This window comes from Giraffa tippelskirchi, chromosome 8, assembly GCF_054371585.1.
Source record: "Giraffa tippelskirchi isolate mGirTip1 chromosome 8, T2T-mGirTip1v1.2.pri, whole genome shotgun sequence".
Classification (NCBI taxonomy): domain Eukaryota; kingdom Metazoa; phylum Chordata; class Mammalia; order Artiodactyla; family Giraffidae; genus Giraffa; species Giraffa tippelskirchi.
The window spans coordinates 60,501,739-60,528,379 of record NC_137282.1 but is presented as its reverse complement, the minus strand read 5'-3'; the positions used below and the strand labels follow the sequence as shown (position 1 = coordinate 60,528,379).

At 43.2% G+C, this 26,641-nt stretch overlaps 1 protein-coding gene across 15 annotated transcripts in view; it reads left to right on the top strand.

The window, feature by feature from the left end:
- Positions 1-4,427: 4,427 nt before the first annotated feature.
- The window catches only part of LOC145516623 (uncharacterized), a 32,881-nt gene continuing 10,667 nt past the window's right edge, over positions 4,428-26,641 (top strand). For 9 of the 15 annotated variants that reach the window (XR_014061559.1, XR_014061562.1, XR_014061565.1 and 6 more), the window contains exon 1: positions 4,428-4,546. Coding sequence is in view for 4 of the 15 variants with exons in the window: in XM_081517999.1 (XP_081374125.1) it covers positions 4,477-4,546 (70 nt within the window). In the remaining 11 variants the exon portion in view is untranslated. Of the gene's footprint in view, positions 4,547-8,903; positions 9,561-26,641 lie in introns of those variants that run through there. The other 6 variants (XR_014061567.1, XM_081518001.1, XR_014061563.1 and 3 more) reach the window with 4 other exon arrangements.

Below are 26,641 nucleotides of genomic sequence, written 5' to 3'. Positions count from 1 at the left end.
TTTTCCCTTATTAAATGTCATTGCTATATACTCTGGTAATTTAATCATTTGAAGACTTTGGGAAATGTATGTTTGTTGGTTCTGTTTCTTTTTGCTGAGTCTGGCTCATAGTATCTTATTTCCTCATATGTCTTCTGATTTTTGTTTTTATTTTTTTTGAATTGTGAACTCATCATCCTTAGAGGTTTGTGGAAATTCTTGAGGCTTTTAAGGTGTATTTCTCCAGAGGAACTCATGACTCCAGACACAATCTTGACTGCACTATCAGCTCAGGGCCACTTTCTTATGACTTTAAAATTTTCACTTTGCATTAATTTTAGACTGCATAAAAGTTGTGAAAATAGTACAGAAGTTCCATAGTTCATATACCCAGATACCTTTGACTTAAGCATTCACACAGCCATAGTATTAACAAAGTCATCAAAATCAGGGAATTAGCATGGCTACAGTACCTTTAATTAAACTATAGATCTTATTCAAATTTTGCCAGTTTTCCACTGAAACCCTATTTGTGCTCCAGCACCCAGTCCAGGATTCCAAGTTCCATTTGTTATACTTGCTTAGCTCACAAATCTGTGTCAGACCCTCAGTCCTTGTCTTCCAAAACTTGACACTTCTAAAGAATATTGGTTGTACAATATTTTGTACAAAGATGTTCACTGCAGTGTTATTTACAGTAGAGAAAGACTGAGAATAAACTAAACTAAAAAAAGTGATTAATTAAGTTAGGGCACATAAATTTGATAAATTACCATGAAGTCACTGAAATTGTGTTTTTAAAGAATGTTTGAACATGTAAGATAACATAGATATATTGTGGTTTCAAGTGAGTTACACATATCAGATTAAAAAGTACTTAGAGAAACCTTGAGAAAAAAAACATGTGTCAAAAGTGAATAGGGTTTATTCAAGATTCACATGTATTGCTATGCTTTAAAAATTTTCTACACTGGTGTATATTTATAACTTTGTGATCAAAGGAAGTAAAGGAAAGCCGTAAAGGGGAATTTTGAGCTGCATTAATTTAATAAATATCTATTGAGAGCCTTCAAACTTAGATATTGCAACATTACAGCCATTTGCTCATCCAGAATTAAGAGTGAAGTCACAGTTAATGGAGGGATTAAAGAATCGCATATTATAATGATAAGCCTCTTCCCTTTAGTCAGGCTTAGCCAGGTAGCCTCTGCAGAGCTGAGGGCAAAGTGTTACTGGCTTTTGCTTTGTCTTTCTCATCCCCTTGTAACTACTGATGGTAAAATGAGGCACTTTTTCGCCAGGCGGAAAAAGCAGTGCATTCTCTATTTGCAAGCGCCTCTGCAGCACCCTTGTTGCATTTCTGTCCAAGCCCTGGCTCTGCGCTTGCTGGCTGTGCAGTCTTGAGCAAGTTGCCACCTGTTCTGAACCACTCATCCCTCATCCCTTCCTTTTAAGTGGGATCGTCTCCAAGATCTATTTCAGTTTTGTTTTTTCAAAGGTGGGGTTGCTATATAAAGCATGTTTTATTTTGTGATTTTTTTATAAGTGACATTTTGTGTTGAATATAAAATAAGGCTTTTGTAAAACTCAAATTCTTCCTAGAGAGCAGTCTTTTGGGTTCCAGAAATACAGGATTTCATTGAATATGTTTAGCCTGAGAGTGATGCTTTTCACTGCAACGGCAGTTTGGTTTTGTGTGTGTTTGATACTGACAGCTTCACTAGCAGATGAAATCTAGAGGTTGCTGCCATTGAATGTGAGGTGGTAAAAAAGGCTGTAAAGTGATGGAGAGAAGGGAGTTGGTCCTTGGTGATTCTGCTGTCTGAGGGAGGGATTGGGCACAGAAATGAATGAGGCTGCTTAGAGGTTTGTAGAAACTTCCCTGCCACCATGAAATGAGTTTCACAAGATTGTATGTCTCTTAAAAATTAAAGGTGTTTAGCTCGTGTGGCTCCATATCCAAAAAATAAACAGCCCAATCAAAAAAATGGGCAGAAGACCTAAGTAGACATCTATCCAAAGAAGATATACATATGACCACAGACACATGAAAAGATGCTTGACATCACTAATTATTAGAGAAATGCAGATCAAAACTATGATGAGGTATCACCTCACACCAGCCAGAATGGCCATCAGCAGAAAGTCTACAAACAGGGAATGCTGGAGATGGTGTGGAAGAAAGGAAACACTTTGACACCACTAGTGGAAATGTAAGTCGGTATAGCCACTATGGAGAACAGTACGGAGGGTCCTTAAAAAACTAAAAATAGAATATAACCCAGCGATCCCACCCCTGGGTATATATCTGGAAAAAACATGGTCTGAAAGGATACATGTGCCACAATGTTCATGGCAGTGCTGTTCACAATAGCCAAGACGTGGAAGCAACCTAAGTGTCCATCGTCAAATGAATGGATGAAGAAGATGTGGTACATGCATACAATGGAATATTACTCAGCCATAAAAAAGAATGAAATAACGCTATTTGTAGCAACATGGATGGACCTAGAGATGATCATACCAAGTGAAGTAGGTCAGAAAGAGAAATACAGATATCATAGAATATTGCTTATAGGCATAATAAAAAATGATGCAAATGAACTTATTTACAAAATAGAAACAGACTCACAGACTTAGATTTATGGTTCCCAGGGTGGAAGTGTGGTGGACAGGGATGGATTGGGAGACTGAGGGCGGGGCCCTCAGGCTGCATCTGTGGTTGCTGATGACACCCCAGGGGAACATCTTGGGCTGGGCTGGGAGCTCCTCCTGCAACTCCTTGAAGACGAAGCAGCCCTTTGTGGCATCTTCCACCAAAGCTGTGTCCACGTCTCTTTCGGTTCTCTTTTCCTCCCAACCCCTTCTTGGGTGGTGAATTCCGAGAGGCACTTCCCTTCATGCCTCCGTCCTTTTATGCAGGCAGTGGACACGAAGGGTTATTAATTTCTCTCTTCTCATTTAATTCTATCATGTGTCTTCCAGAAGGAGTCATGGCTCCGATGTTGGTAGCTTCAACCATCAGACCTGCTTTTTTGACACCAAAAGTTATTTGTCTCCTTTTAAAATATGCATAATTTGTATACAGTAGATGTTTTTGCTTGCTTTTGGTATGAAAATATTGAATTCTTAAACTAGGCTTGGCTTGGTCTTCCAAGTTCTGATTAATTGGGACTTTATACTAATACCAAGGCCCAGAGTTAAGTGTAAGTCTTGGAAGTTTATTAGAGGAAGTGGAGAAATCTGTTTTCTTTGTTTCATCTAAAGTTATTTTCCAAGCTGGAATTTATCAGAAGCTACCTCTGGATTGCAGTTGCACTTTCACTATTAAAAATGAAAAACCAGTGGGGCATCTTCCATTTCTGACCACACCTGCAATTACCTTTGACCTCTAGCATAAAAAACAAAAGTACTTGTGCAAAGACGACATTTTTTTCCCCAAAACTGTATATCATTATTTTCTGGTTAGCGCAAAGGATGGAAACAAACACTGTTCCCTGTAAAATATCGTGATATAGTTTGATGCATCTGTAGAAAATATCAGATTTCCACCCCCCCTCAGAGAGCATAGCCTTTATCATGCAATTATTACTTGACTAATTGGTTCTATGTTAAGTACAAAGTTGGGCTATTGGCTAATCTGGGTCTGAAAAAATGCGGTCATCAATTGTTTAGATGTCTCCTTTTGATGGGCATCACCTGTGTTCTAAATAATTGCGGTTTTATTCCAGTCAATATTGCTTGCATTTATCATTCATGGAGTGGAGACTCTGGCATAAGTGTGGGGATAATTGGGCATTGGGGATTATTAGAAATCTTTATTATGTGGAAATGCCTAAATAACATCTGTTCCAACATTCTTGCTCTTCAGGGCTGCTTTGTAGTTGCCACGTCTTCAGGGACCTTCAAACCAAGAAACAAAGAAATTCAATATAAACTGCACTTCACTTAAAGCCCTTTAAACCCATCAAGTGAGTGTGGCCAGGGCCTGGGTTAGCCTGAGCCTCAGCGAGGAGAGGAGGGCTTACCCCTGCGCTCCCCGGGTTTTAATGTAAACACCAATCATAGGGCCCTGCGTCTCTTCCACTTCCAGCAGTCTACACCGTAAGAAAGCTGTGTTTGCTGAAGCCAGTGACTCAACGGATCTCTGACTCTCAACCTAACACTTGAATTTTAATCCTGGGGCTTAGGTATGCACAATGGCGCATGAACACTTTTTTGTTTGGTTTGGTTTGGTGAGATTTTTGCTCTTGAAATGAGGCGTTTCTTCCCAAGAAAGGGACACGTTCTGTGGGAATGTGGGGAGGAATAACACCGCGGGCAAAAAAAGGGTTAGAGGTCGCCCCCCAGGCTGAACCCGCGCGCCATGCGGCGGCGGGTCTGAGGCCACCCCCCCAGCCTTGGGCCCCCACCCTCACGCCGCGTGAGGACCCGGCGCCACGAGCTTTGTGCGCGGTGGGCCGTGGACGCAGTTAGGGCTCTTGACGTCCAGGCCCCATGGCGGGGGCCGTTAGCCAGCAGTGGTCCTCCCCGGGTGCTGACGGAGTTGGGGCGGCTGGTGACCTCGGTGAGGAGCTAAGGGGGGCAGGTTCGGAGAGAGGGACGCGTCTGGATGAGCGCAGGTCCCCCAGGCTGGAGGCCTGTGGATGGAGACTGGCCCCTGAGGCTTCTGCGGGGAGTAGGGACAGGTTCAAGCCGCTTTCTCACGGGCTCTGGGAGGGCCAGCCCACTGGGGCAGCTCCCGCTTCCCATCCCTCTTTCAACCTCAGCCGTCAGCCCGGGGACCTCCGCCTCAGCGCCGGACACCAAGGACTGCTTTAGCAGCTACTGCGATGGCGTCAAGTCGAACCTAGTTAAGAAAGCGCTCACGCCACAGCATGTCTAGGAGGCTTTTTCTCTGACGCACGTGTGCTAAGCTACTTCAGTCAGTCCGACTCTGTGCAACCCCATGGGAAACTGGTGGTGGTGGTGTGGTCACTAAGTTGTGTCCGACTCTTGCGACCCCATGGACTGTAGCCCACTAGGCTCCCCTGTCCATGGGATTCTCCGGGCAAAAATACTGGAGTGGGTTGCCATTTTCTTCTCCAGGGATTCTTCCCCACCCAGGGATAGAATTCAGGTCTCCTGCACTGCAGGCAGATTCTTTACCGACTGAGCTATGCGGGAAGCTGCATGGGCAACTAAATAAAATAATAAATAATTAATAATAAATAATAAATAACTAAATAATAATGATAAAGTAAAACTGAAGGGATATACTCAAGTGTATGGATCCTAACGTCAAGCGTCAAGGAGTCAAATTATCTGGTTAGAGAGCAGAGACTGTCTTGTGAGGTTAAAATTCAAACTCTCATTTTGTGCTGTTAAGGAAACTGCTTATTTTCATGTCTTCAGTGCCTTATGAGAGCACCTACCACAGAGAGGATACTCAGCGCATCTTTTAAGAAACAAGTGGATCCCTGGAAATATCTCAAACATTTCTCTTGGATACTTTATTGCTTAAAAAGTCAAGGAAATAAGTGTATCTGCTTTGGAAAGTTTTCCAACAATAAGATTGATACAAAAAAAAAAGATTCTGCTTAACCCTCAGTTGATCGGTTAATTCATTAGTCAGAAAATCTAGCTCTTCTAAACATTTTTATTACTTGAATTTTTACTACATGTAAAGCAGCACATTTCTTAATTAAAAATGCCTCATGACTACTCAAACTCTTCCAGAAAATTGCAGAAGATGGTAAACTTCCAAACTCATTCTATGAGGCCACCATCACCCTAATTCCAAAACCAGACAAAGATGTCACAAAAAAGGAAAACTACAGGCCAATATCGCTGATGAACATAGATGCAAAAATCCTTAATAAAATTCTAGCAAACAGAATCCAACATCATATTAAAAAGATCATACATCATGACCAAGTGGGCTTTATCCCAGGAATGCAAGGTTTTTTTAACATCCGCAAATCAATCAATGTAATACACCACATTAACAAATTGAAAGAAAAAAACCATATGGTTATCTCAATAGATGCAGAAAAAGCCTTTGACAAAATTCAGCATCCATTGATGATAAAAACCCTCCAGAAAGCAGGAATAGAAGGAACATATCTCAACATAATAAAAGCTATATATGACAAACCCACAGCAAACATTATCCTCAATGGTGAAAAATTGAAAGCATTTCCCCTAAAGTCAGGAACAAGGCAAGGATGCCCACTTTCACCACTACTATTCAACATAGTTTTGGAAGTTTTGGCCACAGCAATCAGAGCGGAAAAAGAAATAAAAGGAATACAGATAGGAAAAGAAGAAGTAAAACTCTCACTGTTTGCAGATGACATGATCCTCTACATAGAAAACCCTAAAGACTCTACTAGAAAATTACTAGAGTTAATCAATGAATATAGTAAAGTTGCAGGATATAAAATTAACACACAGAAATCCCTTGCATTCCTATACTCCAATAATGAGAAAACAGAAAGAGAAATTAAGGAAACAATACCATTCACCATTGCAACAAAAAGAATAAAATATTTAGGAATATATCTACCTAAAGAAACAAAAGACTTATATATAGAAAACTATAAAACACTGATGAAAGAAATCAAAGAGGACACAAACAGATGGAGAAATATACCGTGTTCATGGATTGGAAGAATTAATATAGTGAAAATGAGTATACTACCCAAAGCAATCTATAGATTCAATGCAATCCCTATCAAGCTACCAATGGTATTTTTCACAGAACTAGAACAAATCATCTCACAATTTGTATGGAAATATAAGAAACCTCGAATAGCCAAAGCAATCTTGAGGAAGAAGAATGGAACTGGAGGAATCAACCTGCCTGACTTCAGGCTCTACTACAAAGCCACAGTCATCAAGACAGTATGGTACTGGCACAAAGATAGAAATATAGATCAATGGAACAAAATAGAAAGCCCAGAGATAAACCCATGCACATATGGACACCTTATCTTCGACAAAGGAGGCAAGAATATATAATGGAGAAAAGATAATCTCTTTAACAAGTGGTGCTGGGAAAACTGGTCAACCACTTGTAAAAGAATGAAACTAGAACACTTCCTAACACCGTACACAAAAATAAACTCAAAATGGATTAAAGATCTAAACGTAAGACCAGAAACTATAAAACTCCTAGAGGAAAACATAGGTAAAACACTCTCCGACATAAATCACAGCAGGATCCTCCATGACCCACCTCCCATAATATTGGAAATAAAAGCAAAAATAAACAAATGGGACCTAATTAAAATTAAAAGCTTTTGCACAACAAAGGAAACTATAAGCAAGGTGAAAAGACAGCCTTCAGAATGGGAGAAAATAATAGCAAACGAAGCAACAGACAAACAATTAATCTCAAAAATAGACAAGCAACTTCTGCAGCTGAATTCCAGAAAAATAAATGACCCAATCAAAAAATGGGCCAAAGAACTAAACAGACATTTCTCCAAAGAAGACATACAGATGGCTAACAAACACATGAAAAGATGCTCAACATCACTCATTATTAGAGAAATGCAAATCAAAACCACAATGAGGTATCATTTCACACCAGTCAGAATGGCTGCTATGCAAAAGTCTACAAGCAATAAATGCTGGAGAGGGTGTGGAGAAAAGGAAACCCTCTTACATTGTTGGTGGGAATGCAAACTAGTACAGCCACTATGGAGAACAGTGTGGAGATTCCTTAAAAAACTGGGAATAGAACTGCCATATGACCCAGCAATCCCACTGCTGGGCATGTACACCGAGGAAACCAGAATTGAAAGAGACACGTGTACCCCAATGTTCATCGCAGCACTGTTTACAATAGCCAGGACATGGAAGCAACCTAGATGTCCATCAGCAGACGAATGGATAAGGAAGCTGTGGTACATATACACAATGGAATATTACTCAGCCATTAAAAAAATACATTTGAATCGGTTCTACTGAGATGGATGAAACTGGAGCCCATTATACAGAGTGAAGTAAGCCAGAAAGAAAAACACCAATACAGTATACTAATGCATATATATGGAATTTGAAAGATGGTAACGATAACCCTATATGCGAGACAGAATAAGAGACACAGATGCATAGAACAATTTTATGGACTCTGAGGGAGAAGGTGAGGGTGGGACGTTCTGGGAGAATAGCATTGAAACATGTATATTATCATATGTGAAACAGAACACCATTCCATATTCGATGCATGAGACAAGGGCTCATGGCCAGGGCAATGGGATGACCCAGAGGGATGGGATGGGGAGGGAGGTGGGTGGGGGGGTCCAGGAAGGGGAACACATGTAAACCCATGGCTGATTCATGTCAATATATGGCAAAAACTATTACAATATTGTAAAGTAATTAGCCCCCAACTAAAATAAATAAATTTATAAAAAAAAAAAAAGAAAAGTCTTCAATGAAGCAAAGTATTGTAATAGCCTATAAAAAAAAATAAAATAAATAAAAAAAATAAAAATAAAAATGCCTCATGAACCTACTCTATAGCACAGGGAACTCTACTCAGTACTTTAATGATCTATATAGGAAAATAATCTTAAAAAAATGAGTATAATAATGCATAAGTGATTCACTATGCTGTACAGCAGAAACTAACACAACAGTGTAAGTCAACTATATGCCAATAAAATTTTTTTAAAAAAAGTTTTCATCACAAGAAAAAAAAGAGAAGTAAAAACTTTTGTTCTTGGGGGAGAAAAATGCCTCATGAGGTTTTGTTATGTTTCCTGGAAAGAAGGGTATTAGAAAAAAGACCAGAAAACTCCACTTCCATTCACAGGTCTTATCATTTCTTACTTAGTCATTTCTTGGTTCCCAGCAAAAAAATGTGTGTTTTCTCCACGATTCATTGTGCCTGTCTTGTGGCTCTTTCTTACTGTTTTGTTTGCCCTTACCAGCTGGAGTAAGTAGTCATGTGTGGATGTGAGAGCTGGACGGTGAAGAAAGCTGAGCACCAAGGAATTGATGCTTTTGAACTGTGGTGCTGGAGAAGACTCTTGAGAGTCCCTTGGACTGCAAGGAGATCCAACCAGTTCATCCTAAAGGAAATCAGTCCTGAATGTTCATCGGAAGGATTGATGTTGAAGCTGAAACTCCAATACTTTGGCCACCTGATGTGAAGGACTCATTTGAAAAGACCCTGATGCTGGGAAAGATTGAAAGTTTGAGGAGAAGGGGATGACAGAGAATGAGATGGTTAGAAAGCATCACCAACTCGATGGACATGAGTCTGAGTAAACTCTGGGAGTTGGTGATGGACAGGGAGGCCTGGCATGCTGCAGTCCACGGGGTAACAAAGAGTCGGACACGACTGAGCAACTGAACTGAACTGAACCGGCTGGAGGCCCTTGGACGTTACTCCGTCTCTGGCTGAGTGATCCGGGGGCTGGGAGATGGTGAGCTGGACTGGCCCTGCAGAGTGCTGTCCTACCTTCGTGCTTGGACCATGCTGGAGAGCTCGGCCCTGGGGCCTGCCCTGGGTGCCAGTCTGGCCGTCAGCCCTGTCACTGCAAGCTCCTGTGATTTGCCCTGTGAGGCCTGATCTGCATGCACTGGTAAGATTTCTGGCATCACAGGGGCCCTGAAAGCCAAGCAGTGAGAAAGGGTCTCTTGAGTATCACTCATGGGCTTCCTCTTGCCTCTCCCACATCCGCGGCTCCAGCTCCTCTGTTTATTGTATGGGAGGGGAACGGCTTTCAAGCCTGAGAGGCCCATCCACTCCTCGGCTGGAGGCAGGCGGGCAGCCCCCGAGAGCAGGTCAGTGTGGTCTCCCCGGCTGGCCTGACCTTCCCATCCGAGCCCGCCGAGATGCTCCAGATAAAACTCTTCTCCCCTTCCGGGTGGTGAACGGTGCTCTCTCTCGCCCTCCTGGCCAGGTGTGGCCCGCAAGATGTCCATGCCAGCCACGTGCCCTGGGAAGATGGCTGTGCTGGTGGGGATGGGGGTGAGGGAGCAAGCACCAGGTGCTGTGGGTTCCAGAACTTTCTTTTACACGGCAGTGATTTGTGATTGACATGCATCTGCGACAGGAAAAAAAAAACAAAAAAACACAAATGGGCTGCTTTTGCCTTTGTGCAGTTTCATTTTGGAGATGTTTCCCCAGTGCGCTGTTCTGGAAAAAAATTTCCACATAAACAAATTATTAGTTTCACCAGCCCTACTTATAAACTCTTTCCCAGTCTCCCCCACCCCCACCCCCCACAAAGCCACAGTTATATGGAGCAGGGATGCAGTTTAGGACTTGAGAAGAAGGCGATGCTGCCAAATACGTTATTTCATTCATGATTTTAATGGTGCTTCTTTGCCTTTTATCCTTTTCCATCCTGGTTGCCACAATGCTTTTATCACCTGATCATGTATATGGAGTTTGGAAATTTCTAAGCAAAAGTAAAAAACAATTATTTTAGATCATTTTTCTGAGGGCCTTTTTACTCTTGCAGGGGTAATGAAACACCCCACTTTGTAACTCTCCGGAGTTGGGGTTCTCCGGGGCACTTTTTGCCTCTGATGGGAATGCGTGGAATTCTGATGACCAGGCACGGAGCATCTTTCCAGGAGAGATTCGTGCCCTCGTGACTGCAGGGCAGACGGCATCTTACTGCTGGGAACATCCCAGATCTGCTTAGCCGGACTCCATCCAATTTCTTAAAATCAAGAGATGCTAATGAAGAAATGGAAAGTTATCCAAGCAGCATAATTTGTTACTTAGATATTGCTTTTGCCGTGGAGAGAAAGAGAGAGAGGACGAGAGAGCATGAAAGCTCCTGCAGTGCTGAAACAGCCGGTCCTGGGTTCGGAGCTCTGGGGGGCGGTCAGAGGTGGCACTGTGCCAGCTCCTTGCTTCCTCGCTCGACACCTCTAATTGTCGGGGGAAGACCCTCCCCATGTCCTGGTTGCATCTCCCCTCTGTCTGCTTTTCCTACTTGCACCCCCCATGTCACACCTTGGCAGTGGGTGAGATGTGCACCTCTCTATTGCCCTGTGAGCATGTATGGATTTGCACTATGGTCAGGCATGTCTGTATGTTAAACCAATGCTAACCAGCATTGCTGGTGGGGAAGTCAGATGGCAAAGCTCCAGGGAAGACAGTGTGGAAATCCTTCAACAATTGAACCTAGAGCTACCATACCATCCAGCAATTCCATTTCTGGGTATGTACACAAAAGAATTGAAAGACTCACACAGCTACTTGTAAACCCCTATTCACAGCAGCCTATTCACCACAGCCAAAAGGTGGAAGCAACCTGAAAGTCTGTCAACAGATGATGGATAAACACAATGTACTCTCTGCATACAATGGAATATTATTCAGTCTTGACGAGGAAGGAAATTCTGACACAGGCTACAACATGGATGGACCTTGAAGACACTGCTAAGTTAAACAGGCCAGTCACAAAATAATAAATACTGTGTGATTCCACGTAATGAGGTTTCTAAAACACTCAAATTCATAGATTGGAAGGGTGGTTGCCAGGAGCTGGGGACAGAAAGGAAGGGAAATAGGTATTTGATGGATGTATGCACACTCAGTTGCTTGCCATGCTGGACTCTTGTGACCCTATGCCATCCACTCCCATCACTTCACGGCAAATAGATGGGGAAACAAAACCCTGACACATTTTATTTTCTTGGGCTCCAAAATCACTGCAGATGGTGCCTGCAGCCATGAAATTAAGACACATGCTCCTTGGAAGAAAAGCTGTGACCAGCCTAGACAGCATATTAAAAAGCAGAGGCATTACTTTGCTGACAAAGGTCTGTCTAGTCAGAGCTATGGTTTTTCCGGTGGTCATGTATGGATGTGAGAGTTGGACCATAAAGAAAGCTGAGTGCTGAAGAACTGATGCTTTTAAACTGTGGTGTTGGAGTAGACTCTTGAGAATCCCTTGGACTGCAAGGAGATCAAACCAGTCCATCCTAAAGGAAATCAGTCCTGAATATTCACTGGAAGGGCTGATGCTGAACCTCCAGTACTTTGGCCACCTGATGTGAAGAACTGACTCACTGGAAAAGACCCTGATGCTGGGAAAGACTGAAGGCAGGAGAGGGGCTGACAGAGGATGAGATGGTTGGATGGCATCACTGACTCAATGGGAATGAGTTTGAGCAAGCTCTGGGAGTTGGTGAAGGACAGGGAAGCCTGGTGTGCTGCAGTCCACGGGGTCGCAATGAGTTGGACACGGCTGAGCAGCTGAACAACAACAGCATGGACTGTAGCCCCCAGGCTCTCTGCCCGTGGGATTCTCCAGGCAAGAATACTGGAGTGGGTGCCATCTCCTCCTCCAGGGGATCTTCCCGACCCAGGGACTGAACCCAGGTCTCTTGTGTCTCCTGCACTGGCAGGCGGATTCTGTCCCACTGAGCCCCGATGGATACAGAGATCCAGTGTGGGAAGACGCAGAGGCTCTGCAGATGGATGGTGGTGACGGTGGCCTGGGTTCCTGAATGAGCTTAATGCCGCAGAGTAGTACTTGGTTAAGACTGGTTAAAATGGTCAATTGTAGGTTACATATTTTACTTCCTTTAAAAAAATGCCAAAAAAATGATACTGGTGGTACAATGCTATAAATCTCATTCTACTTTGAAGCTCTCTCTGTATTACAGAGTATTCAGGTCGTGTCATCTCTGAGCGCTCCTGCTCACGGTCGGCAGCAGTAGTTTCCTCACCTTTCCCGGAAGTGTCCACGTTCAGACTCCCTGCAGCTCTGTCAGCAGACCGGACGCCACGGGGACCCACTGTCTGTCCCCTGTGGTCTCTGCTCTCTGCTCTTGGGAACAGAACTGCCTGGCTTGGACAACGCACATATGCTGAGTTTAACTCGGCAGAGCCGGTTTCGTGTCCAAAGGGCTCCGTGCGGCCCTGGTCCCCTCAGAACAAGCCGCTCCCCTTTCCTACTTATCCACCAGTGCTCGTCCAGCCAGCCTTCACGTACTTGTCAGTTTGCGGGATGCCAAGTGGGGTCTTGCTCCTTTAACTTTCAGTTCTCCGATTATTAATGAGCCAGCGCATCTTTTCACATCTTGTTAGCCTCGGGGTTGCCTCTGCCCGTGAACTGGCTCTTCGTGTTCTCTGCCTCCCTGTCTATTGTGTCTTTTCATTTTGATTTATAGGCATTTCTTGCATATTCTAGATAATAGGGTCCCTTGTTGGTCTTAGATATTGCAAATATATTCTCTCAATCTGTTATCTGTTGCTAACTTTGCCCATGTGTTTTTCATTAAAATCAATCCCCATTTAAGGTAATAAATTCAACATACTTTTTCTTTGATTAGATCATTTGTTTTCAATCTCTCTTGCCTCATGAAAATGGATTGTAACATATAAATTTTACTTTATGTACTATTCTAGGTGTATCTGCGCATTTTAAATTATAACATTTTTATGTTGTTCAATTCTAAGTATTTCACAATTTCCTCTATTACGTCCTTTTTTGTTCTTTTGCAAAATATACGTTGTTGATATCCTAGAAACAGGGGGGGCTCTTGAGTTACACAGGCAGACCTCAGATTTGCTGCAGGTTTGTTTTCAAATCACCACTGCAATAAAGTGATTATTGAAATGAAATCAGTCACACAAGTTTTTTGGTTTCTTAGTGCATACAGAAGCTGTGTTTACATAATATTGTGGGCTATTAAGTGTGCAATAGCATTATGTCTAAAAAAGTACATATGTTAATTAAAAAATAGTTTCCTGCTAAAAAATGCTAACCATCACATGAACTTTCAGCTAGTCAATCCCCTTATAATAGTAACATCAAAGATCGCTGGTCACAGATCACCTTGACAAATGTAATAATAATGAAATCGTTTGAAATATTGCAAGAGTTTTAAACCCAGGACACACAGACATGAAGGGAACAAGTGCCACAGACCTTCAGGTGGTAAAAAACAAAATCTGCAAAACATGATAAAGGGAAACACGATAAATGAGGTGTGCCTGTATTTTAAAAACTAGTGTGTAGTTTTCCTCACTGCAGTAAGAACCTCATCTGATGGCGCTGGCTCTTCAGGATTTACTGAGCGTTTATGTGTGGTCTAGTCTAGCATCAATGTCTGCAGCTGTCCTTTAGACGCTCAGAAATAGTGTGTGTCAAACGTTCTGTGCTGAAGTACCAGAAATGCCAGAAAATGATCCTATGATTGGATGTATCAGCAATAACAGACTGTTTTAAGTTTTTAAACGCTCTCAGTTTTTAAATTCGTCTAATTGCAGATTGGTAAGAACAGTAGTGGGCGGGGGCCACTAAAAAGCCAGGAAGACTGTGTGTCCTCTCTTTGTTAGGCTTAGAGTTCAAAGTCAAGTCACTGGAGTTTTTTAAATTTCACTATTCATATAGCCTCTATCTCTGTCTATTTTTTGTATGTTTCAGGTGAGGGGTTTTTTAAAATCTCCAACTACTATTCTTTAAATATCAACTTATCTTCTCAGTTTTCCAGTAGGTTTGCATATTTTGAGGATATTTGCTAAGGTATACATATTCATGTTGGTCATAAGGTATTTCTATTATTATACCTTTCCTCTTTTTCCCTTAAGACAGTTCTGTCTTGATATTTATTAAGTCAAATGTCGAATTTTCATTTCATCTTATCATGGGCAATATTCCTCTGGTAGACGTTTTCCCACCCTTCTGTTTAACCTCTCTTGATTCTTTTGAAGTTACGGACCGCTGTTTTTTTAAATCCCATCTGTAATTCTTGATCTTTCTGTTGCTGGGTTTCACACATTTTCATTGACTGTCATTATGATTAATTAGGATTTATTTCCATGTTCAACTCATGTTTCCAATTTTCTATATTTGTGTTTTTTTTTTCTTCTCTCATGTTCTTTATTGGACAGATGAGATTTAAATTACAAGTTAAAATTATATGTTTTGTTTTTATTCTTATAGTGGTTTCCTAGAATTAGAATCCCATAATCATGTTTACCACCTTTTTAAACCTCAGTTTTTCTGAATTGAGGTAAAATTTACTTTCAATAAAATGCACGTCTTAAACCTTTAGTTTGATACTGTGCTATGTGCTTAGTTGCTCGGTTGTATCTGACTTTTTGTGACCCTGTGGACTGTAGCCCGCCAGGCTCTTCTGTCCATGGGATTCTCCAGGGAAGAATACAGGAGTGGGTTGCCATGCCCTCTTCCAGGGGATCTTCCCAACCCAGGGATCAAAAGCATGTCTCCTGCATTGCAGGTGGATTCTTCACCATCTGGGCCACCAGGGAAGTCATCCTGGCTATTCATAACCACTGTCTCAAATAAGAGTGCTGGGCATTTCCATTTACCCAGAAACCTTCAAGAGCGCTTCAAGTCAGTTTCTCCTCCCCCCAGAGATGACAATATTCTGATTTCTATAGAGGTCTTTGCTTGGTCTTGTACTCCTGAAAAAAAGAATTACACAAGTCTTTAGTGTCTGGCTTGTATTGTTTAACAGTTGTTCAGAGATCATTCATATTTGCAATTATCTGTATTTTATCCCTTGCTAAATACTAAGTTGACTTAAAACTCAGCATTCAGAAAACTAAGATCATGGCACCCAGTCCCATCACTTGATGGCAAATAGATGGGGAAACAATGGAAATAGTAAGAGACTTTATTTTCTTTGCTCCAAAATCACTGCAGATGGTGACTGTAGCCATGAAATTAAAAGATGCTTGCACCTTGAAAGAAAAGCTATGACCAACCTAGACAGCATATTAAAAAGCAGAGACATTACTTTGGCAACAAAGATCCGTCTAGTCAAAGCTATGGTTTTTCCAGTAGTCATGTATGGATGTGAGAGTTGGACTATAAAGAAGGCTGAACACCGAAGAATTGATGCTTTTGAACTGAGGTGTTGAAGAAGACCCTTGAGAGTCCCTGGGATGGCAAGGAGATCCAACCAGTCCATCTTAAAGGAGATCAGTCCTGAATACACTTTAGAAGGACTGATGTTGAAGCTGAAACCCCAATACTTTGGCCACCGGATGCAAAGATCTGACTTATTGGAAAAGACCATAATGATGAGCAAGATTGAAGGCAGGAGGAGAAGGGGATGACAGAGGATGAGATGGTTAGATGGCAACACCAGCTCGATAGACATGAGTTTGAGTAAGCTCCAGGAGTTGGTGATGGACAGGGAAGCCTGGCGTGCTGCAGTCCATGGGGTCACAAAGAGTGGGACATGACTGAGTGACTGAACTGAACTGTTGCTAAATAGCATTCCATCCTGTGAATATATGAATACACCATGATTTTTTAAAACTCAGTTCTTTTTTGATGAACATTTGAGTTATTTCCAGTTTGGGGTATTATGAATAAAGCTGCTATAAACATCCCTGTATGGTCTGTTTTGTGGTCACATGTTTTCATTTCTCTTGAGTAAATACCCACCAGTGGAATTATAGGTCAAAGGGTATATGCATGCTTAACTTTTTAAGAAATTGACTGACCATTCTCTGAAGTGTTGTATCAGTTTACATTTTTGCTGGCAAAGGACAAAATTTCCAGTTGCTCCACTTCTGTGCCAACACATGCTATTGATGGTTTTAATCATCTCACTTTATGTGTGATAAGATCTCACGGCAATTTTAATGTTTGTTTCCTTAATGACTAACAGTGCTGAGCAGCTTTTCATGTGCTACTGATTCGCATACCTTCAAAGCTAATGTGCCTATTTAAATCTTTTGTTCAATTAAAAAAAAATTGGTTGATTCTTGTTGAACTTTCAAGAATTTTGTATAGACATATCGGATGTATGTGCTACCAACATTTTTTCAAGTTTGTGATTTATTGATTTACTGTCTCAAGGCTCTTTTGATTAGCAGACATCTTTAATTTTGCTGAAGTTGAACTTACTAGTTTTATTTTGGTGGGTTCTACTTTTGATTTCCTGTCCTAGAAATTTCTATCTGCCTGAAGACTGTGAAAATATTCTGTTATGTTTTCTCCTAGAAATGTGGATTTTGATTTTACAGTTAGGTCTATGATCGACTTTGTATTAATTTTTGAGTATGGAGTGAGATGAAATCCCTATTCATTTTTTCCCCCTATACTCCTATCTATTGCTCCAACAATATTTATTAAAAGTACTTTCTTCTCCCCACTGGATGGATGTGGTACTGTGGACAAAAATCTACTGACAGTGTATGTGCAGGCTGCTTCCTTCATTCCTATCCTGTTCCACTCTTGTATTTATTTCTCCTTTGGCCAAGACAGGGTCGCCTTGCAGCAGGATTTAAAATCACACCGTATTAGACCTCCACATTACTCTTCCTGTTCAGGATCATTTTCACTACTACACATTCCTTACATTTCCATATAGATTTTAGAATCAGCTTCTCTATTGTTTTTAAAGCCTCTGGGATTTGGACAGTGTCTGCATTGAATGAATAGATCAATTTGAGGAACATTGACGTCTTGACACACTTGAAACGTCCATGTTTCTGCCAAACGTGCGAAGACTTTGAGTGATTCTTATATTGTTTTGATCGTTTTTCTTTTTGCCTATTCTGTGTTCACTTAACGAAGAATTTTGTAATTCTAACACTAAAGCGGATTCATTCTTCCCTTTTCTTAGGTTCTTACAATTTTATGTTAAAAATTTCACTAAATTTCTTGATCAATCTTACTTTCCATCATTTGCAGAACTCTTCTGGACTCATTATTTTTCAAAAATCTGGTCTTTTTCCAAGAATGTCTTCAAGGTGGATCTTCCTGTATCTAATCTTCAAAGGTTTTGTGCCTGAGGATATTTTAAATTGACTTTCACATTTAAATAAGAATTTGATTGAATGCATAAAATAGGTTCAAGGGTTTCCCCCACCTTCATTAGTTTGAAAATATTAATTCATGTTTTCTTGCATCCTGTGTTGCTATTGAGAAATCTGATTGAGAGTGTTTGTCTTTTTCCTTTCCAGGGAATCTGCTTTTTCCCTCTTGAAGCCATTAGAATTTTCCCTGTGTTTTGATTTTCTCAAGTTTTCCAATGACGTGTCTGAGGTGTGGCTTTTGCTTTATCTAACCACTTATGTCCACTCTGAGTATCTGCAACATAAGATCTTTCATCTCCATTTTGGACAAAATTTTAATAATTTTTCATCTATTTTGGGTATCTGTTACGGCGATGTAAACGTGTTTGAATCTGTCCTCCTTACCTCATGCTTTTTCCTTCATGTTTCTACTTATTTTTTCCCTTCTGATGACTTCTTAAGCTCAAATAGAGATTCTCAAGCTATATGTATCCTGCACACTCTCACATACGGTGTTCTTTATTTCATCATTGCCTTTTTCAGCATCAGTATTCTGATAATAATTAATATTTTGCTGGCTTCCAGTCTGGAGTCAAACGCTGCAGTTTAAATCGAGCTCTGTCACCCCCCTCCCTTCTTATCTTTTGCTTCCGGCTTTCGTTCTCCCCCGGCCTTCTGTTTCTAATTTCATGTCTCTGGTCTTAGAGAAAAACTCTCTCAGTTTCTTATTCGCTCGCACCACTTCAGGAGCGGGCTTTAATCATGTGTGTGTTTTTTAGTGAATCTACTGTGATTAAGGATGTGTCGACAGTGACCCCGCAAAATGTGCCGGCTTGTTGCACTTTTTTCGTTGTCATATATTTACATTTGACTCTCTTCCTCTTTATAATTTTGTAAGCCAAAGGTTTAAAAAGCAGAGAAAATCAACAAACACTGTAATGCCAGTAAGTGCTTCGAAGAGCCCAATTCCATCTAGGTGTGTATAAGAGGCGGGAATCAGGGTCTGCCCACATTCAGATATATGGCACGTCCATCCCAGCCTCCTGCCCTGGTGATGGTATATTAATATATAAAACCCCAGAGTGCTGCCTTTTGAATTCACTATTTACTGTGTGTCTAACCTTTCTCTTGTGAGAAGAGAACCTTTGATTCAAGTTGTGTTTATAACATTTTTCAAGTTATGATATCTCTGGTTTTGCACTGATTGCATATTCGCAATATATTGTCTTTCTGTCTTCGGAAGGCTGTGTATGGAACAGAATTACATCTGTCCTGGACACTCACACCTGTTGAGGGAGGCTTGCCAATTTTCATAATATGTCTATTTATTTATTGGAAACAAATACATGGCATATTTTAAATTAAATTTTATTTGTTTTATCTTTTCAAAAATTTTTATTGGAGCAAAGTAGATTTACAATGTGGTGTTAGTTTCAGGTGTATAGCAGAGTGTATCGGTTATACATGTACATAGATCCACTCTTTTTTTAGGTTCTTTCCCCATATAGGTCATTATAGAGTATTGAGTGGAGATAAGATACGTTTAAAAGTATCTCTAAATAGTTCCAAAAGGGAGAAATAAATTTTGGAAAATTAGAGGGTGAACCTCGTCTCACTGAATTGAGAAATGTTGAGTCTGCACCCTACTAGCAGGGAGCGGTCTTGTGGCAAGGTGAGACCTCGGAGAGCCTTCCAACCAATCAGGCTTTGAGTTTGCTGATTGGGCCTTTGGAATTTTAAAGTTTGGAATGTAAATAAGTGCCCTTCATTGAAAAATGTTAGAAAACCTGTCAGTAATGAGGAGCTGAACCTCCTTTTTCTCAAAGAGGCATGAATCAGGGTGAGTCTTCGCCTCTGCCCAGCCAGAATGCCCCTCCACACACAGGTCAGTCTCCTGTCCCTGCTGTGAGCTGTGCTGGGAAGGACCGGGCCCTCCATCCTGCTTTCCACCTTCACCCTGAATCTCTGACCCTCTGAGAAACTAGTTCAGACTCATCTTGAAAATCAGTTTTGCATTAAAAATAAACGTGAAATTGAAAGTTGCATCTGACTCTTTGTGACCCCCTGGACTATACAGTCCTTGGAATTCTCCAGGCCAGAGAATACTGGAGTGGGTAGCTTCTTCCTTCTCCAGGGGATCTTCCCAACCCAGGGATTGAACTGAGGTCACCTGCATTGCAGGTGGATTCTTTACCAGCTGAGCCACAAGGGAAGCCCAAGAATACTGGTGGGGGTAGCCTATCTCTTCTCCAGACGATCTTCCCGAGCCAGGAATCGAACCGAGGTCTCCTGCATTGTAGGCAGATTCTTTACCAGCTGAGCTATGAGGTAAGCCCATGCATTAAAAATAAGCAGAACTTATATTAATACAAGGTAAGACTCTATAGTGGTAGATAGATGAATGCCATTTTTTTTTTTACTGTGTGCTACACAATTTGGGGAGCTGTGGAGGTTAGGATCTCAGAAATGAACCTATGATTCACTTTGAAGAAAAGGAAGCTGGAATCAGTTACATTCCCGAGAAGTTACAACTGAGCTCTGATAAATGCATTTAAAACATCATATACAATCCAGAAGGTATTTCTCAGTTTTTTTAGTAGCACTTGTGAGCAAATACATTAAATCATATTAACTTGGAAGCATGATGAAGAAAGGGTATTTACGAAACACAGCAGTGACCACACTTCTATATATTAAACAGTGCATCATGAATACAATGGGGGCGGAGGTTATAATTCTCATAAACATAATTTCATAAAACATTTCCGTACACAGTGGAATTTTATAGGCAAAAAAATTGTTTTCCTCTGCACTAACAGAGCCTCTTCAACCACGGCCATGGTAATTAGTGGATCACAGTGGTCAGGTCTGCAACTCAATGTAAAATTCGTCTGCAAGCCGGCAGCAGACACACTCTCTTCTCTGAGGCTCTGTCCCTCCAGCTGTGCTTCGTGCCCCTGTTTTCACAGCTGTGTTTGGCTCAGCACACTTTTTTGTCTTGTGTCCAACTTGGAAAAGTAGGATAAGTTTAATTTAAAAAACTTTTTGCACTTTTTGGTTTTTTGAACTTTGAGTGGGTGGATCTTCGATAAGAGTCCTTCCAGTGCGCCTCCATGGTTGGCTTTTTCCCTTTGTGATTCCGAAACGACGTTTGTGAGGAGCACTGATTCAGAGATTTCAGGCTTGAGGTTTCCTTGGACACGTGCAAATAGCTTAAACTGCTGAAATATTCAAATTCTGCGGAAGCAGGACCGCAGAGGCACTTGTGATATCTCCGACCTGTAAAGTTCACATCTTGAGAAGTGTCATTAAGCCTGGAATGTCCTTGGCCAGGGGGCTTCTCGAGTAAAGAGCCCACCAGCAATGCAGGAGTCGTAGGAGACGTGGGTTCGATCCCTGAGTCAGGAAGATCCCCTGAAGGAGGGCATGACAACCCACTCCAATATTCTTGCCTGGAGAATCCCTTGGACAGAGGAGCCTGGTGGGCTACAGTCCATGGGGTCGGACACGACTGACTGCAGCGACTTCACATGCATCCACATGCTCAGCCAGCCAGCTCAGGTTAGCCTCCCATATTTGTGGCTGGCTGTAAACCTCTGCTTTACTGTGGGGTGCAACCGACCTCACGTAATCAGAGAAAAGTGTGATGTCCTGAACTTTCCTTCCAGGCCCCTCCTGCCCTTTCTCATCTCTTTAAAACGATTTTTAAAATCAAGCAGCCAGCACCAAGCGAACTTTCTTGGTGAAACAACTGTGACCTTGCAAGGTAATTAGCAAGCTTCATGCATGTCCAAAGGGACAGAGAGGTGGTCTGTAATCTTTCAAGCATTGAAATATCTCTTTTCCCTTAAAGAAAATTTTAATGAAAGGTGCCATTAAAATGGAAGGCCTTTGTCCACCCTCAGAATGCCTCAGTATGGGGCCTCTCCTGACACATTTAAATGCTGCCCTGCAGAGAGACAGCCTTGGAGGTTCTGTGACCAAACGCTTGTGTCCATTTAACCCTCCCCTTCTCTGCAGGAATTGAGGACAAGAGCCCCAGGGAGTGCTTTGGGGGTGGAAACCCTGCCTCCTAGGTATGGGCCCAAGCCACAGCATCACTTCGGGGGCAGTCAGGCAGGCGGAGGTGAGACGGCAGGTCAGCCGGCTTCCCTGAGGACACGGGGCCAGCTTCCTCCCCTGCAGTGTCTCCTGCAGTGCTCCCCATAGGATCAGAAATGCTGTCCACTAGATCCATTGATTGGAGCGTTTATTTCAGGAAGACAAAGGGGCAGCACGTGTCACTAGACAGAATCATAATTGAGTGGTTCAAATGTGGGTAAAGTCACTTCCATGTCATGAGTGTAAGCTGTGGGTCTTATGTTTTAAGACCCCAAAATTATATATGCTCTTTATTCAGTGCATTAGGTATTTGATGATTTACAAAATCATTTCTAAATTGGTTGATTCTACACGGGATAAGTAAAATTTTAAATTGCTTACGCCACGAATCCTAGCTGTTCTGTCTCTGTCAAACTAACCCTTTAGGGTGAATCTCATCTATATCACCGAACCAAAGAATTATTTGTATACACTTTAGACCATAAGTGATGAGGAAATGAAATAATTTTCTGATCCCCAAAGTATAAATCTCACATTCAAATTTTTCTATTCATTTAAAAAATGACTAAACGTCAAGTCAGGACTCCAGGCCCAGCAGGAGGACCGTGTGTTGTAAACCTCAGCTCGCAGGGACCTCTGCTCGGCAAAGCCGTCCCGGTCGTTTGCCCAGGGAGACATGAACGGCCAGGTTCGTGGGCCACGTGCCTTGACCCTGCAATGAGCAGGGATGAGCTTCTGACAGTCACCGAGCTACTCTCCCCTCAAGTGTGTTGCCAGCCTCCTGGGTGTTCGCTTCAGGGCTCCGTGGGGTTTGGGCAGAGAGCAGAAAGGCTGAGACAGACTGTTAGCTTGGAAGACGCTCCTTCACTCACTAGCTGTGTGAGTTTCCTGGGACTCAGTTTTCACATCTGCAAAATGGATGCGTCTCCCTTCCAGGCTGGCTGTGAAGAATCCAGGGCCCCACTACTGGGAAAGCTCTTTGAGGAGGACCCGGGATGGGGAGGCTGTTTTGCAGGCACATGATAGGAGAGTCAGAACTTAATCAGGAAGAGGGCTTTCATCCTTTCTCAGGGGTCTATTGCCATTCCCTTCAGAACCGCCGTCAACAGACAGAGTATGCCACCCTCCATGCTTGGAGGGACGCCGGGATTTCCAGAGTGACGTTGAGATGGGAACCCCTGGCTGGGCACGCGCTCCCTTCCAGCGCCTTGCCGCAGAAGGAGCCTTGCTCCTGGCCGCACGCCTCTGGAGCTGAGCCGCGCTGTGGGAGGGCCTGCTTTGTCCCTCATGTTTCTCTCCGTCCTCACACAGCTCCAGGCACCATATTTCTAAATCGATTGCGAGTCCCTGAGATTGCTTCTCGCAGAATAACAGGCCTGGCAGGGAGGCATCTGCCATATGGGGACACCCCACGCAGATCATGGAGGCCCTCGTGGACCCCTCCACCTACTGAGAACATGTGGCGGAACCCAGGGATGTGAGGACAGGCTGAGGTTTGTGGTTACCACACCCATCGATTCGATGGCCCGGGATGAGCTCGGATTCCTTCTGGACGCCCTGGCATATCGCCTGTGACCGGGCCCGGGGCAGAGGCACGGAACCACCAGGGCCCCCTTGAGCCCACCGTCTTGAAGGTGGACACGAGCTTGTCAAGCTGGACTTGCCACTCATCTGAAGGGCGGAGGGGAATCTGGAATATTGGAGAGACCTTCCGATGTGCTGTGGGAAATGCCACAAAATGAAACAAAAGCCAAGCCTGGTTGAGAGACTGCTGTCCTGTTGGAAGGACTGATGTTGAAGCTGAAGCTCCAATCCTTTGGCCACATGATGCAAAGAACTGACTTATTGGAAAAGACCCTGATGCTGGGAAAGATTGAAGGTGGGAGGAGAAGGGGTCAACAGAGGATGAGGTGGTTGGATGGCATCACCGACTCGATGGACATGAGTTTGAGTAAATTCCGGGAGCTGGTGATGGACAGGGAGGCCTGGCGTGCTGCGGTCCATGGGGTCGCAAAGAGTCGGAGACGACTGAGCGACTGAACTGAAGAGCCCTGGGTTTGTACCTGATGGAGTTCTCTTAAAGATTCCGTCTTCTCTTTCTGGTCTGTGAGTGATGCCGGGGGTGGGGGATTGCCCTGGGGTGGGGGTGGGGTCTTGACAGTGATGCTGAGTTGCTGGTGACGACCGCCTCCCCCTCCGCATTCCTGGTGAAATCCGCTTGGGGCTTGCAGATTGTTTGCTCTGGAGTGTCCACCCCCCCCGCCCCCCTGCCCAGGTGTTGAGACCCTCCCAATGGCTGTGCATTTATGGTCGAGGAAGGCTGAGGGGGAGCCCTTCACGCCTCAGGGCCGTCCTTTCTCATCCGTGGTGTTGTCAGGGTTTAGGATTAAGTGGAGATACTGTCTTCATTGGAGACTGTGCTCGGTACCAGCGTAAAGCAGGGTTGGTCAGAACGTTAGAACATGCCAGAGAAGGAGTTCACCTCTGTAAGCCTCCTGACCTCACGAGAGACGAGGGCAGTAAGAGCGAGGCTGAGGAAGAAGGACGCGTCATCTTTTTTGTTGTGAGGAAATAATTGAAGTCATCCTTCCAGGAAAGGAATTTGGGGTAGAAAAGATCGGAAAGAGCCCGTCAGAAGAAGCCGGGGGGGAAGGACGTTGTCCCCCCAGACCTGGTGGGAGGCAGAGGCCCACCAGCCTTGACTCAGCACGGGGAAGCCCCTCCCACATGGGGCCTCGCCCCCCAGCACCGCCGCGGGGGCCCAGGCGAGGCTCGTCTCCGGAGCTTGGGAAGATGCTTGGACCCCATTTCCTACCAGCGGCTCAGACCTCGTCCGGTGACCCGGGTCCTGACCTCCCAGCAGGGACTGCAGGGGAGAGCTCTGTTCTCAGGGAAACAAATAGGAGGAGAGGGAGGCACACTTCCAAAGACTCATCCGAAGCACCTTCTATTCCCAGTTTCAAATGAGTTCTCTGTTCACCATTTCTCTTGTTAGAACCTTAGTTTGAACTTTGGAATGTCAAAGTCAGCAGAGTATAATGTGTTTGCATGATCATTAGTGGCAGGACATATTTTTGAGTGATTTAAAAATAAAAAAAATCAGAACTTACACATTGCAAGTGGTACTGGGTTTCGATGGGACACTTTGGGGAGAATTTTGAAGGCATCTCTTATCTGCACCCAAAGGAGAATAAAGGGTGTGGGTTTCAAGGGTCTTTGTTAAACCTGGGGGCAGTAAACATAGTTACTTAGAACTTCAGCAGGTAGAGCAACAAAGGAAGAAACAGCAGTCACTTCCAAGGAGAGACCTGGGCCGGGGAGAAGTGATGGGGAGACGGACGTCAACCCGCCCCGTGTGCTGCCTGGACCAGGTGGTCCCGGGGCTCAGCTAGAGGCACTCTGAGCTGCTGGAAGGCAAAGAGCAAGGCGACATCCCTCAAGGGCACCATCTCTAAGCGGGAGCTGCCTCCGGACCAGGCATCAAAACTGCCTTGTGAACAGGCAGCCTCACATTTAAGGACAACTTAAAAAAAATCGAGTTCAGAAATTCCCCCATTTAGGTTCCACATCAGTTAACAGGCTTGGCCCCGAGTGGCCCCAGAATCAAGATGCATCTTCCTGTCATGCGGTTTGCAAGCCCCTGAGGTCACTTATAGCACCTAATCTCATCAAATCCCAGCCTTTTCATCTGTAAAAATATAACAACCACAAGACCTTAACCACCAAATGGAAACAAACAAACAAGCAGAAAACAAATGACAGTTCTCCGGTATTGAGTAAATAAATTGAGATTACATCGTGCATTTTACACTGTCTGGCACGGGGTGGGCGCTCAGTAAATGTTTACTCTCTTTTGATACGTTGCAGACTCCAGGGACAATCCTAAATTACAAATTCTAAAAAGGTTTTGAACAACACCGGTGTTAATGGAAAGAGGATGCTGTGTGTGATCTCTGGGTAAATAATCACACTAGACCCTCCCTGCTTGTCCACAGACCTTCTGAACCATGGCTGTATTTTTCATCCATGACACACATATGTGTGCTTCAGCCACACGCATATGAAGTCGCTCAGTCGTGTCTGACTCTTTGTGGCCCCCTGGACTGTAGTCTGCCAGGCCCCTCCGTCCATGGGATTCTCTAGGCTAGAAGACTGGGGTGGGTTGTCGTGTCCTCCTCTCGGGAATCTTCCCGGCCCAGGGATTGAACTCATGTCTCTTATGTCTCCTGCAATGGCAGACGGGTTCTCTACCACTGAGCCACCTGGGAAGCCATTTATAACGCATATACAAGTCAAATAGACTAAAAGTGTAAGACTGAGTGGAGACACATTTTGCATAAAGCTAAAATTTCTTTTTTTGTTGTTGTCAGAACTTTTTTTTTTTTTGGAGGTGATCAGTTCCTGGTGGCATTGTTACAAATTGCCAAAAGATTTGTTTTTTTAATTCAATATATAATAGGTCCAACATATAGTAGGTAAGTTTCCAAATAACACATTATCCTGAAGTCAAGCATTTCTCCGGAACGCTTTCTGAGATGAAACACCACAATATAGAGTGGTACAGCACTCCAATAAAGGCAAAATGTGATTGCAAAATAAATACCGTATGTGACTTTTATTTTTCAAATATAAAAAAAGCACTTTGGGGATTGTTTCCGTAACTGCGTATGCGGTGCTCTGCTCACCCCTGGGTAACCAGTAGTGATCCCATGTGCCCCTAAGGTTCCGATGTGAGGAGCTTAACTTGACACGGAGGTGATCCCTTTCCCAACCGTAACTTACTGCTGTCAAAGGACAGGTCACCCCGGCAGT